General features: G+C 36.1%; 2 protein-coding genes and 1 non-coding gene across 6 annotated transcripts in view; 2 read left to right on the forward strand and 1 right to left on the reverse strand.

Moving 5' to 3' along the window:
* Positions 1-13,318, reverse strand: part of LOC106662165 (espin) — a 127,968-nt gene that overhangs the window by 83,482 nt on the left and 31,168 nt on the right. The window contains exon 1 of one of the 4 annotated variants that reach the window (XM_024226948.1): positions 4,671-4,756. The exons of the other annotated variants lie outside the window; for them this stretch is intronic. Coding sequence (XP_024082716.1) covers positions 4,671-4,741 — 71 coding nt within the window. The 5' untranslated portion in view covers positions 4,742-4,756. Of the gene's footprint in view, positions 1-4,670; positions 4,757-13,318 lie in introns of those variants that run through there. 4 annotated transcript variants of the gene reach the window in all.
* The window catches only part of LOC106662169, a 108,717-nt gene that overhangs the window by 76,619 nt on the left and 18,780 nt on the right, over positions 1-13,318 (forward strand). The window lies entirely within an intron of this gene.
* On the forward strand, positions 5,655-5,728 carry Trnan-auu. The gene has a single exon. It is a non-coding gene; the product is annotated as a tRNA-Asn (tRNA).

The raw sequence follows: 13,318 nt of genomic DNA on the forward strand, positions 1-13,318 counted from the left end.
CTTCTACTTAACGTCTAAACATGAACACATCTAACAAAAATAACATACACATCAGTCAAGATGTTATCTGACAGATAAAACCAGCCATAATAGGCAGACCTAGAAGTTAGCAAATCCAAAGCACAAACACTCCTCTTTTGGAAATCTAATGAATTCCAAACCGTATAAAATGGAACTCCCTATGACTGAATATGCGCATGACAGACAAAACGAACTAACAAAGGTAACAAGCTAAAACACAGCTAAGCTAGGGAAGGTAACAAGAAGCTGAACTAGAAGTTAACTAAAAAAAAAATTACAATAAACAAATTAAAGACCAAATATGACGTCTGACAGACAAAACCAGCTAAAAGAAGCTGAACTAGAAGTTAACTGCACTTCTACGCAAGATATTTTCTCTTCTCTTTTTAACGATAGATACACTCCACTTGTGTCAAAAATAACGCACAATTCAATCAATCTAGATGCTGTCCAACAGGCTAAACCAGCCAGGATAGGCATACCTAGAAATTTACCCATTCCAATCAAAGGAACACTCTTATCATTCTTTAAAATGTATAAATTTAAAAAAAAGCCGATGTCTGAATACGGTATATGACAGACAAAACCAGCTAACGTTAGCAATTCCAATTAATATGAACTGTCCACTTTTGCTTAATGTTTTCAAAGAACACAAGTAACAAAAATGAATGATCAATGATCAAAAATTAATCAAAGTAATCAATTATGATGTAGATGTAATCTAATGTACAAACCTAACGAAGATAGGCAGACCAAGTTGACAACTCCAATAACACGAAAATACCAATTCCGCTTTTGGACACGCATAACAAGGAACACAGTTAATAAAAATAGCACACAAACCAATCAATGAAGATGTCACACCAAAAAACAGCGTGATTAACTAATCATTACAATTACAGGAACACTCCATTTCTCTCTTACAAAATATATAAAAAGGAAGGAAAATAACACAGGAAACAAAGGCTGAATAATGGCGTCGGACATACAAAACCAGGTAAAAACAGCAATACGAAAACAAACAACAAAAAACATATCACTTATCAACTGCTAAATATAGATACAATTAACTAACTAGAAAAGATTTACATAAAAACATAACCATATCTCAAAATCACACATTAAATGACTACAATCGCCCACCTAGTAGAAAAAAGTATAAATTAGTGTGTTTAACAATCTGAAGCATTAAAACTGCACTAAATATAACAAGCATATCCAAAACTCTGGAGACAAAACGACATGTACCCTCTAAATAAAGTCTGTATACATATGTTGTTTAGTGACCGTTAACCAATGATTATTTGGAGATCATGAGATGCGGTCTGGTGTGACGTAGGTTTTAGAAAAACATTTTCTTTATCGTGCCAACGTTTCGATCTTTATTGAGACCATCTTCAGGGCTCAAAATGTTTGTTTTCTGTGGGGCACTCTCAACACGACAGACAAGAATGACACATCTACACAGAAAACAAACACTTTGGGCCCTGAAGATGGTCTCAATAAAGATCGAAACGTTGGCACGATAAAGAAAATGTTTTTCTAAAACCTACGTCACACCAGACCGCATCTCACGATCTCAAAATAATGTGTATACGTACATTAACATATGATTGCCGAGAAAAATAAACTAGGCAGATAGGCAGAAACAAAGAAAAAAACAGATCCGAAGAACATATAAGGTTAAGGGACAAAGTTGGAAAATTAGACTACTTATTTTGCTCCATGTCGTCCGACAAATGGGCACGCTTGAAAACCCTAGAAATATAGAAACATAATAAGTTCAAGACGAAAAAACTCAAAAATACAAAAATTATCTATTCCCGGACTAAAAATTAGAAAAAATAAATAAAAAAGAGTCGACAAACGACCGAATCAAACAAATAACAACAAAAATGTAATTTAATAACAATTCTATCACTTTAACTACCTTTAAAAAATTATGAAGAAAACAGACATTCGATACACAAGAAATGCTGACTTATCCAATCAAACCACTACTGATAATATGTAGCAGATCAGGATGATAATCTAGTTATAGAAAATTAATATCACTCGAAATTATATTATAATCTTTTCAATCCTTAACCGAGTCAAAAAATTATACATTGACAGGCCAAGGAACACTCGAGCATCTTCAAGATTTAAAATTGCGAAAATTACCAATTGTTAGTCCAATGATGACGATGATGTCGGGGACATACGCGAAATAAAAAGATCTCTTGAGAAACTGAAGTTTGCCACCGCCTTTAAAAGCACACATAAAAAACAAGGAAACTTATCCAAAGAAGGCTTCTGAGGAGTTCGTTTTGTAGTGTTTTGTAAACTGCAATCATCGATTAATTATTACTCCATAAAAATTTCAGATGTTATTTAGTGTTACGTACTACTTTAGGGCTAATGTCCTGTTTATTTATTTGCTGTAATTTAATATTTATTAGGTAATGGATAATAGTAAAGTGTATTTATATGATGAAGTTCAGAAAAGAGGAACCCAGCAAAGGAAGTCCTCTTTGAAGTAAGCCTACACTTAAAAGAGTACAGAAAGAAACAAGTTGTAACCACTCCTTAACTCTTCACTTTTCTCAAAGAACAGTTTAGAATATCCATAACGTCTTTTAAGATTTTAAACACAAATAATTTTTTAGCAAAAAAAGTTCATAAATGTTAAAAATGTCATAGGCCAAAAACGATTCGGCCATTGAAAAAACTAAAAAGCCTGTATTGCTAGTAATTTAATGTTGTTTATTGTTTACCTTGGGTTTGGTTTAGAAAAGGGATTATCCCCTTCGCATTGATGCAGTATTATAAAACGACCTCTGCAAAAATTAGATTTGTTTGAAATTTACAGTTTGTACACGTGTTTTGAATTGGATGGCGTGAAAGAACTCACTTCAGGCAAGGAAGCTATTTATTTAAAGAAAGAAAATCCCGGATTCCAGTTCAGACCTGTCAGTATAAACAAGCCTCCCCTGGAGAAACGGGTTTCGAACCCGACTAATATCAATCGGGTGAAAGTACCGAAGTATTTTAAACCAGATTTTATTACTTTTCACCCGAGGTGATGCAACAATTTTTTTTCTTTTTTATTTGTAAGAGATCATATCCTTTTTATGAACCGTCGTGTGCCGAATGAGTGTTGCTCGTAATTAGATGTAACTGTTCGTCGCGCTTTACGACTCCGGCATGTTATCTTCATCATTTCTTGCTCCTCTTCACCTACTTTTTCAGTAAGAATTGAAAAAGTCGGCCATGATCGAACTTGACAAAACGTCAGGAAACAACTTAAGCTCGCTTCAGTGCAAGTGAAAATTATTTACTAAATGTACATACTTTACAAATATTCATACACTAGTGTATGTTAATCTTAAAGTAACTTACTCTATTATTCTCTTGTTTGTCTATCCGCCCCAGAAACAGATATGCTGAGATTCGATTTAATTTACAATTCAAATTAAATATCCACAATCTATCTCTTACACTTAACAAATCAGTGATGATTATGCCTAGCAGTGAGACAAAGAAAAAGTTAAAATTATACTTTATCATTTGTATATTTTTTAGGATCAAGGGCAGATTCTTCTCAACGATATACTTGTCCCCGGAGTTTTGACCGTCCTCGAGATGGACATTGCAAAATCGGATGTCGTTCACCCCTATAATTAATTAATATCACGAGTAACCCGCTTTACTAGTAAGAACGAGTGAGAGGGAGAGCGAGAGAGAGAGAGAGAGAGAGAGAGAGAGAGAGAGAGAGAGAGTGAGTGAGTGAGAGAGTGTGAGAGGGAGAGAAAGAGATTCAAAATTTGTAATATTATAAAGTTATTTTCTATGTAACATTAATTTAGTAAGCTTATGGTAAAATTTGGACTTCATTGAAAATAGCAAGCTTGGCAATTATTTAAAACAGCGCGAATAAACGGACCCGCCTATGCAATGACCATCAAAATTAATTATTATTAATTAGTTAATCTTTTTATATAAGGTTTTGGTTGAAATGAAAAAGTTAGTGTCACGTGCGGAGTCGAACCCACTACCTTCGGCTCAATACGCCGTTGCTCTAACCACTCGAGCTATCGTGAGCTATCAAGTGGTTAGAGCAGCGGCGTATTGAGCCGAAGGTCGTGGGTTCGAATCCCGCTCGTGTCACTAACATTTTCATTTCAACCAAAGCCTTACATAAAAAGATTAATTAATTGAAAGAAGTAATTTGGTCAATAAATAATAAATATAATGTAATTATTAATTAGACTTTAACGTTAAAAAATCATTAAAACTATTGGTTGTTATTTATTTCATATATTTTGTACAACGAGATCCTCAGTCGATAACATTGATTTTATAATAGACTTACCAAAAGGCAAAAAATATTAGCTATCAAGAAATTATAGGGATATTAACTTCATATGAACATATTTATTTATAAATTTGTTAATTTGCACAAGACTTAATTTACGTTCCTAAGAGGAAAATGTCCACTGTTTATAATTTCAACCTTTACTGAAAAAATAAAGGTCAAAATTGGTTATAGAAATCTTTTTGGCATATTGTAAATAATGGTGATATATCGTTGGAGGAAAGTGGCTTTTGCTGTATTCGAAACGCGAAAATTTCTAAACAGGATGTCCGAATTGTACAAAGAGGCCAACCTGTTCCTCGCCGATGTCCTGCAGGTCGTGTGACGGCCTGGACCGCACATGTTGTCCTGGTATCCGCACATCCGACTGGTCCTATTCCACATCCGAGCTTCGGCGAGTCACTGACAGTTTCACCGGCGATCCCCAGGTGGGGGCGGAACAGGACGAACACGAGGCCAACACCCGTGACACCCGCTAACTTGTCATGTTGACATCGGGTCCATAACGGTTGCATCACACACGCACCTCTTCTGCGGGGGGGTCATCGGTTCGACCCGTCATCGGTCGCGATCCAAAAGAATACGGAAGTATGACTCTTTTTTTTTTGTATAAATGATTGATTTGCACACCAATACCAATCTTATCTAGCACCTAGACTAACCTGAACAAGTTCAATTAATAATAGTTCAACCTTCAACATATATCTCTTGTGCAACGTAACACTTGTTACATGAACATGTCCAAAAATCTGTGTAAATCACTAACTAACTGTAACTAGGTACATAGTTTTAAAATTGTTGTAAGTGAAGTAGAATTTTTTTTAGCCACAATACCATCTTTGCCTATAAACTTGAACAATTCGCCATGCCAACAAATTGCCTAGAAAATATTTACAAAAATATGTGTCACTTTAATTTAGTATAAATACAAACTATACTACAACCAAACTATAACACAATAGAAAGTATAAGATTTTGTAGAAATTATTAAATCAAAGAAAAAGTAGTTAAAACTAGTTAATAACTTTATTGCCAGCAGGTCATAAAAATCCTAATTTGGATCGTACTTATGATTCTTTTATGGAAGAAGGCTTTTCTCATTTTGTAAAACCTTAATTTATGTATTTCAATTACTTTCTTTTCATCTAAGGTTTTTTGCTGAGATGAAAAATTAGTGTCACGAGCGGGATTCGAACCCATGACCTTCGGCTCAAATCGCCGCGGTTCTAACCACTTGACTTATCGTGACTTAACTTGACACACGACTCACTTTAAAGTCACAATAGCTCAAGTGGTTAGAGCATCGGCCTATTGAGCCGAAGATCGTGGGTTCGAATCCCGCTCGTGACACTAATTTTTCATCTCAACAAAAAACCTTAGTTGAAAAGAAGAATTAATTGAAAGAAGTAATTTGGTCAATAGACCACTAAATATAATGGACTTTATTTTTTAAAAATTAACTTAATTATTAAAATTAAAAGTAGCTAGAAGTTTTTTTTTAAATATTTAATCATAACTATTTGTAATCTACTAAGATCAGCTTTATTCTGATAATTATACATTTCTGTAACGATTTCTATTGAAATCAACTGAAGATTTTTTTTTAAATATCTGATGAACAAGGATAAAAAGTAATATTGTACAGAATTCTTTAATTCTAAGTAGATGTTATGAAAACGATCGAAAGAAAGGATTTGAGTTCCAGCAGTAGACCTAGGATGCTCCCTTGATGAACACCAAAAAGGTTTGAATGGAAGAGTCTGGCAAGCAATGTGGAACAAACGATCCTATAGATGGGATTATAAGAAAGTATTTTCTTGAAATGAGGTTCCAGAGTAGAACTTCTTACCCCCCTGGGGATGTTGGGATATCATGAGATGGGAACTGTGAATTTAGTGGATTTGAGAGTAATAAGTGAAAGCCAAATCGGAGGTCAGGAATAAATTTGGTTGTAGATAGGATTTCCTGCAGGAAGGATAGGACTAGCTTTTCGAGTACATGCCTGTAGGAGACTTAGTCTTAGGAGACAAGAGAGTTCACAGTTTCATAGTTAAAGATGCTTATGTTGTTTGAAAATGTTTTTAAATTTTTTTACATTTTTCAAGTTAGAAGTTAAATATTTTCTTTACTAAAATTTATGTTCGCAGACTATATTATCGCGATATTGAATACATAGTAAAGAAATTTAATCAAATTAGAAAATTTATAAAAGTATCATTATCAAGCCAGTCGTATATACAAAGTTCACATTTGATTCTAAAATCAAAAGAGAAAGAGAATTCCTTAAGTGGAAGTCACAATGTGGAACTTCTTAACATTACCACGAGATAAGTCAACAATTATCAAATTATTTTTCCATCCCTTTCTAGCGGACTATTAATGACGAATTTATAATAGAAACGAGGAAAGTTGCTAATGAACTTTCATTTCTTGACATTTCAAAAATTTATTGGTCGACTTTAATTTACATACTAATCGAGCTGATGATTGCTATAAAAATACATAATATTCTTAAAACGGTATTTTTATAAATAATTTATTATTTCTATATTATTACGCCATGTTACGGATTTTTTCTTTTTGAAATTCTAATGTATAATTATCATGTACCGAGATTCTTAAAAAATGTAATGATAACGATTTTTGAAAAAACAACCTATATAACAAGTAGCCAATATTATCAATTTATGAAAATATAGCCTTTGTTAGTTCTTCAGATATGAAAAATGTAAATAAATATGACATTTTACAAGAAAATTTAATTAATGTACAATTATAACATAACACTATGGCAAGACTAAAAGACTAAATTAAGTCCCCTGTTTCGATTTTTAGATAAAACAGGGGTGTTTTATTGTACAATATATTGTATTTTATAGATGTCGTGCTCACCCGTACTTAAGCGGCCCATAGATGGTCAATATTATTGTACAATATAGATTGCACAATAAATTGACGGTTGCCCCTTAACGTTCAATAATATTGTACAAAATTTTGTTTGTGCAATGAACTTGAATAGTTTGAAGGCGATATTGAATCTGTGCAGTATTTTGTTACTACTTGTTGTACTTCACAAACTGACTGATATTGCTCAATAATGCCAACAGGCGGTGCAATATTTTCCAGGTTGTACAATATATTTTCAACTTTTCAATCATGCAATGTATTGCACAAACTTTCAATATCGTCTACTCACGATCAATTAAATTGCACAATCCAAAATATTATGCAATAATATTGATCGTCTATGGGCCGCTTTAGAATAGTGGCCATGCGAGGTTGGCGCACAGATTTTTGGGCAGAAGCCTGCGTATATGTCCAGCATGTAGAGAATGGTGTCCCACATAATTGAAAGACGTCTCATTGGCCCCATATAGAGAGCGAGTAGGAACGACACCCAACATTAAAATTTTGCTTGACCATAACGTTTTGTGTCCCGTTTTGTTGTATTGAGAGTGAATGTATTTATTAGCGTGATTTTGTAGTAAGAGCGGGCAGACAGTAGAATATCGAGTATTCAATCAACTTTTTGATTAAATGGTATATAAATAAGAAAGAATATATTTAAGAATGAACCAGAGTGTGTCTAGGTTTAAAAACTACACGTGTGGGCTGAAATGGCCTAGCTGTTGACAGCCCCAAGACCTTAAATTTGGCAGCGGGACGGATAAGACCGAGATTTGACTGTCAAAACCCAGGCAGGTGATTCTCATAGCTTTGTATATGATTCAATAGTTTTATATAAATGATCTAAAGCATACATGTGATCAGAAATTGAGTATTTACGAAAAAGATTTAATAATATGTTATGTAGAATTTGGCAACATCAGACCTTTTTGTAGAAGATCTTCAGTTCAGGAAAACATGAAGATGAAGTGACATTTCATTTGAAGTTGATTATATTCCAGTCCTATATCATACTGGTTTACAAACTCTTGATTACTCTTCTGTCTAATAATCTGTTTTTCATGTTGTTCGCCTTTATAAAGAGATTGCAATTAAATAATAATGCCATGCAATATAAACGGACGGGCCGTGTAATTAAGAAGAAGGGAGAAAAAAAACCTGATTAGGAAAGATATGTTCCCTCATGGTTATTAATCGTCCAGAGGTGAAAACAAAAGGAAACTCCAAGCTCGACAAAGTTGTCCAATGGTTTGAGGTCTGTCTGCGTTCACAACTGGGGCATCACCGTTCCGGAGTGACGGTGGCATCGTCAATCTTCGCCATGTCGCTGTTAAAGGTAATTGTCGCAGTCAGCATACGTCGAAACTGGGTCTGTTAAAACGGCCTAGATACGTTGAATTAACCAGATTTGCGATGGCTGACCGAATGATGTGCTCAGCCACGCATACTAGGATGATCTTAAGATCGATCTGTCTTATCAATTGTTTAAAATAACTTAATCCTTAAAACTACTCAATAGCGTACATATACCATATGCTAAAGGTATATTGTTTTTGGATCTATGTCTTATAGCTTGTACACTTTTATAGTTTAAAATATTGATCACTTTTAGGCCAATTTATTATTTTTATTTATTCTTAAAATCCGAGAGGATGGACGATACATCTGAGATGCCCTTGAGATTCAGGTCCATCTCGCGAAGTACTATCCAAAGATGGTTTCTCCGAGATAGGGATATTAGTTCCTTCCAACCAAGGAACCTGCTGTTGAGCAGGACCCGGGTGAGAAAGTGGAAGTCGCATACAAATCGACGGCAGAAAAGTGCTGTATTTATTATTTCCTTGTAATTCAAGAGATGTGTTTCAAATCGTGTGTAACTGGACCTTACGCAACGCCGGCGTTTCCGCTGCTCTCTTTAAATCTTTTTAAACGCGGCTACTTTCATAACTGTTTACGCAAGTTTTGGCCCAAGCGTTAACTCAATAAGCGAAAGGGCATAAAACGATCGGCGACCGTTTATGCTAATTGACGTCAACAACCCACTTTCAGACGGTAAGTGCATCGAGGCACTAGGATCGAGTATGAAATCACTTCCTGCACTGTAGATCGACAAATAATAATTACAAAATTAGGATTATTAGTATCAAAACAAAGTTTTGAAATGTATCATGACATAAGAATGGATAGAAAATCGAATGAAATGAGCACACTTAAAATTCGATTTTATATTAATTGATTTTATCTTTATGAAAAATTTTGAATAAAACTGGAGAAGAATTGTTTGGAAGAAAAAGGAAGTCTAATTTTTTCCATTCAATTGATCAAGGTGGAACTCCACTTTTAAATAGTGAACTTTTCTTTTTCCAGGTCCCAACAACATTTATTAGAAACTTGCTATACATGGTAAACAATGTTGTCTAATTTTATTTCATTCGGTTCGTCCAATTAGGAAGAAAGAAATTAGTTAGGTAGAGTACCATTTTTAACGAGCGAATTTGAGTTTGTAAGGTTTAATTCAAATATTTGAACAATCAATTAATCTTTATGGTATTGGTTGAAATAAAAAAGCTAGTACCACGAGCGGGATTCGAACCCACGACCTTCGGCTATGTACGCCACTTGAGCTATTGTGACTTCGATCCATTCAGACACTAACTTCCCTTCTCAATCCAACCTTTCGAATTTTCCCTCCTTTTTGCTATTGTTTTTTTATCTGAACCAATACATTACATAAAGATTAATAAATTAAAAGATGTGACTTGGTCAATCGGACCACGAAATCTAATGTATTTGAACAATGTGCAACTCTTTTAAGGTCCCAGTAAAATCTGAACAAAGTCTATTTTTTTTACAGTTTACATAAACACGACTTGGCCATTAAACCTTATCTTCCACCTGTGGTGTTTTTACTGTTTGTGAATTTCGCCATAGACAGTGGTGGGATTGGTCAAACGACTCTTGGTCGGATCTTCAGTTTAGGTCATCACCCTACACACCTTAAATTTAAAAAATTGGGTTTTCCGGAAAATAATGCAGGTTTCCATGTTTTCTTTCAATTACCCTACTCTATAATAAACTGTTTACGTTTGATGGATTATTCTTTTGTATGAATAACAATACTTTTTAATCCTCTTCCAAACAAAAATATTCGTTTACCTTAGTTCATTCAGCCCTTATTAAGTTGTCAAGGCATGATTTTCGCGTAATTTCATTTTACGAATTTACATTCGGTCTGAACGGTGCCCAAATGGCCAGAAACATTAATGAAATCTGGGCTGATGACAACGTGAGTGAGAGCACCGTTCAGAGATGATTTAAAAAATTTCTAGGGGGAGACTTCAGCCTTGAGTGCAAAGAAGGTCGTGGAAGGTTTTCTTCCCTAGATGATGAGCTTTGGAAGAAAATCCACAAAAAATTATTTCAGAACTTGCAGAGAATCTTTCAAGCATCTTTAGCATTAAAAGATCGCTAAAAAAGTCGCGAGGTTCGCGCAATACTTCTTTGCCTAGTAGAAACGAACCTTTTCTGGATATTATTATTGCTTGTGATGAAAAGTGGATTCTATACGATAACAGCACACGTTTTAGACAGTGGATGACAAAGGAGAAGCCGAGCATATTTTCCAAAGCACCGACTCATCAAAAAATAGTGGTGGTAACTCTTTGGTAAAGCTTCATTTGAGCTGGTTCTGCTTCTTGAATCCTGGCGGAACAATCAATGCTGAAATGGTTTGCTCTCAATTTGAAGCAATGCACCAGAAATTGGCATTATTGTAGCCATCTTCGGTGAAGAAGAAAATGCCGATTCTGTTGCACGACAACGCTCGGCCCCATCTCACATGTGACAACACGAAAACTGTTGGATCTTGGTTATAAATTTCTGCCTTACCCTTCCTACTCTCCAGATCGCTGGACAACATTTGACAACATAAATAATGTTGCGGTTAATGTTGAGAATCACAATTCGCGGATTAAGGGGCTGGACTGATAGGGTAGTTTAGAGTGAAAAATTTGGTAACGAATTTGGGCAAGGTCGGACACGAATGGGATTTTTATGTCGGTATGAATTGTATGGTTAAAGACATAAAAGGGAGAAATGAGGGGAGCAATTAACGATTATTGAAGAATTTTAAATTGTAAGGTAGTCTGTTAAGATTTGAACGCTTAGCGGTTCCGTACAGTTCAAGTCCATGGTGGGGCTAGGGATAGGGACAGGGATAAGAGGGGCGGCCACAAGGCCTACTGCACCTCGACCTGAATAGATCTATTGTGCTCCCCTATTATTTGTAACTCACTGGACATCTTCAGGTTATTAACCAGCCTCCAAAGCTTTGCCAGCGGTTCCTTGGTGTAGGATCTTGCTTGTGGTTTTTCTTGTCCTAGTTACAAGAACCTGCACCTACATAGACCTCACAGAAATATGACATGTGTTCTGCGGGCTCGTCTTCTTCCTGGCAGTATCTGCACAGTGTTACTGCTGTCTGTAGTCCTCCGGTGCATGTGCTTTCTTAAGTGGCTGAGCCCTGTCAGGAGTCAAAACAGAATGCTGGTTCGGTTGCGGTTGCCTTCCAGTAATTCTTTTGTAAATTTTGCGGATAGTCCTTCTATGAATCCTTCGCGAGCCTCATACCTCTGGTATTGTTCCATCAGGGTTTGGACTCATTAAGGATCCATTTTAAGATGTATCCTCTTTTATGACAAGCTGCTAAGCCGCAGTACGATTCTGGGCCCAGAGGGTCCATGTTGGGTCCCTTTTTGGCCAACATGTCAACCTTTTCGTTGCCTCTATGCCCCGAATGTCCAGGGACCGATGCCAGGGTCAGGTCATTAGTGTCGCTGTCTCTTTCCCTTCGCCTCGCATGACGCTAAGGCTTTGAGTGCTGCCCGGCTGTCATAGAAAATATATAGAGGGGCTAGCAGTTTTGGTTTGTTACTGTAAGTTCGGATCGCTTGTCAAACAGTCTTTTTAGCAGTCTGCATCTTGTATTTTTATAGATCAAAAGTCGTTAGAAAATGCGTTTACAGAATTTGTTAATAACAAAGACTCAAAATTCTATTCAGAGGGTATAAAGTAGTTGCAATCACGTTGGGAAAAGGGTATGAAAATGACGGGGGGTATTTTAATTTTTGAAATTCATTTATTTAATTGTTTTTAAGTGCACATTAAGAACAAGATACCACCATCGAACCAAATGGGGGCTTTACTTAGCTAGCAGACCTACATGGAATCCACATACAAGATTAAAACGCCAATGACTTAACAAAAGATATGGACTACTCAAACACTTACTGGGACGAAACTGAACACTAAGCATACATAACAAACTAACCGCTTACCAAACACTCATCAGACCTTTTTGGACTTACGGGTGAAACTGTGCGGCTCAGACAGATCATCCAACATCCAACGAATTCAATCTAAAGTTCTCCGCCGTATCCTCAATGACCGTTCTCCATCACCAATCAAATGATCAATAAAGTTTTTAAACTTCTTAAACCCCTTTCGTGAAAGATCTTATCCGAACCCGCTTCTTCCATTTCCACTCTAAACTGTCCCTCCGCTCTAACCCTCTAGCCAGTCACCAACATCTCACCCTTACAATCCTCCACGCCGTTTAAACGACGATGACCTCGTGACCTTCTATCTTAACCCACCCAATAAAATAATAATTGTTTTTATTTTATAACGATAAACCTGCATTATTTTCCGGACAACCCAATATTACAATATTTCGTTAGGTTATGGCGTGTTAGGATTTTTTATCCGGATTCGAACGGTGATCGTCTTACGACTAGACAAGGGTCGGTGTCCCCTTCGGATTTGATCCGCGCGCGACCGTTGCATAATGGTGGGGCCCGTGTGATTCCAGGGGTCCGTAAACGCGTAAACAATAACCGGCCTTGCGCAAGGCTACAATGAACTTGACAATTTCACTTCCACGTCCTACACTGGTCCGAGTCACGGCGACTTTCCTCGGCGGGCTTTTGACCGACGGTAATCCCAGAAGAATCTCTCCGCCTTCGCCTCCGCACA

Source organism: Cimex lectularius, unplaced genomic scaffold (genome assembly GCF_000648675.2).
Source record: "Cimex lectularius strain Harlan isolate CLEC.00 unplaced genomic scaffold, Clec_2.1 scaffold122, whole genome shotgun sequence".
Lineage (NCBI taxonomy): Eukaryota > Metazoa > Arthropoda > Insecta > Hemiptera > Cimicidae > Cimex > Cimex lectularius.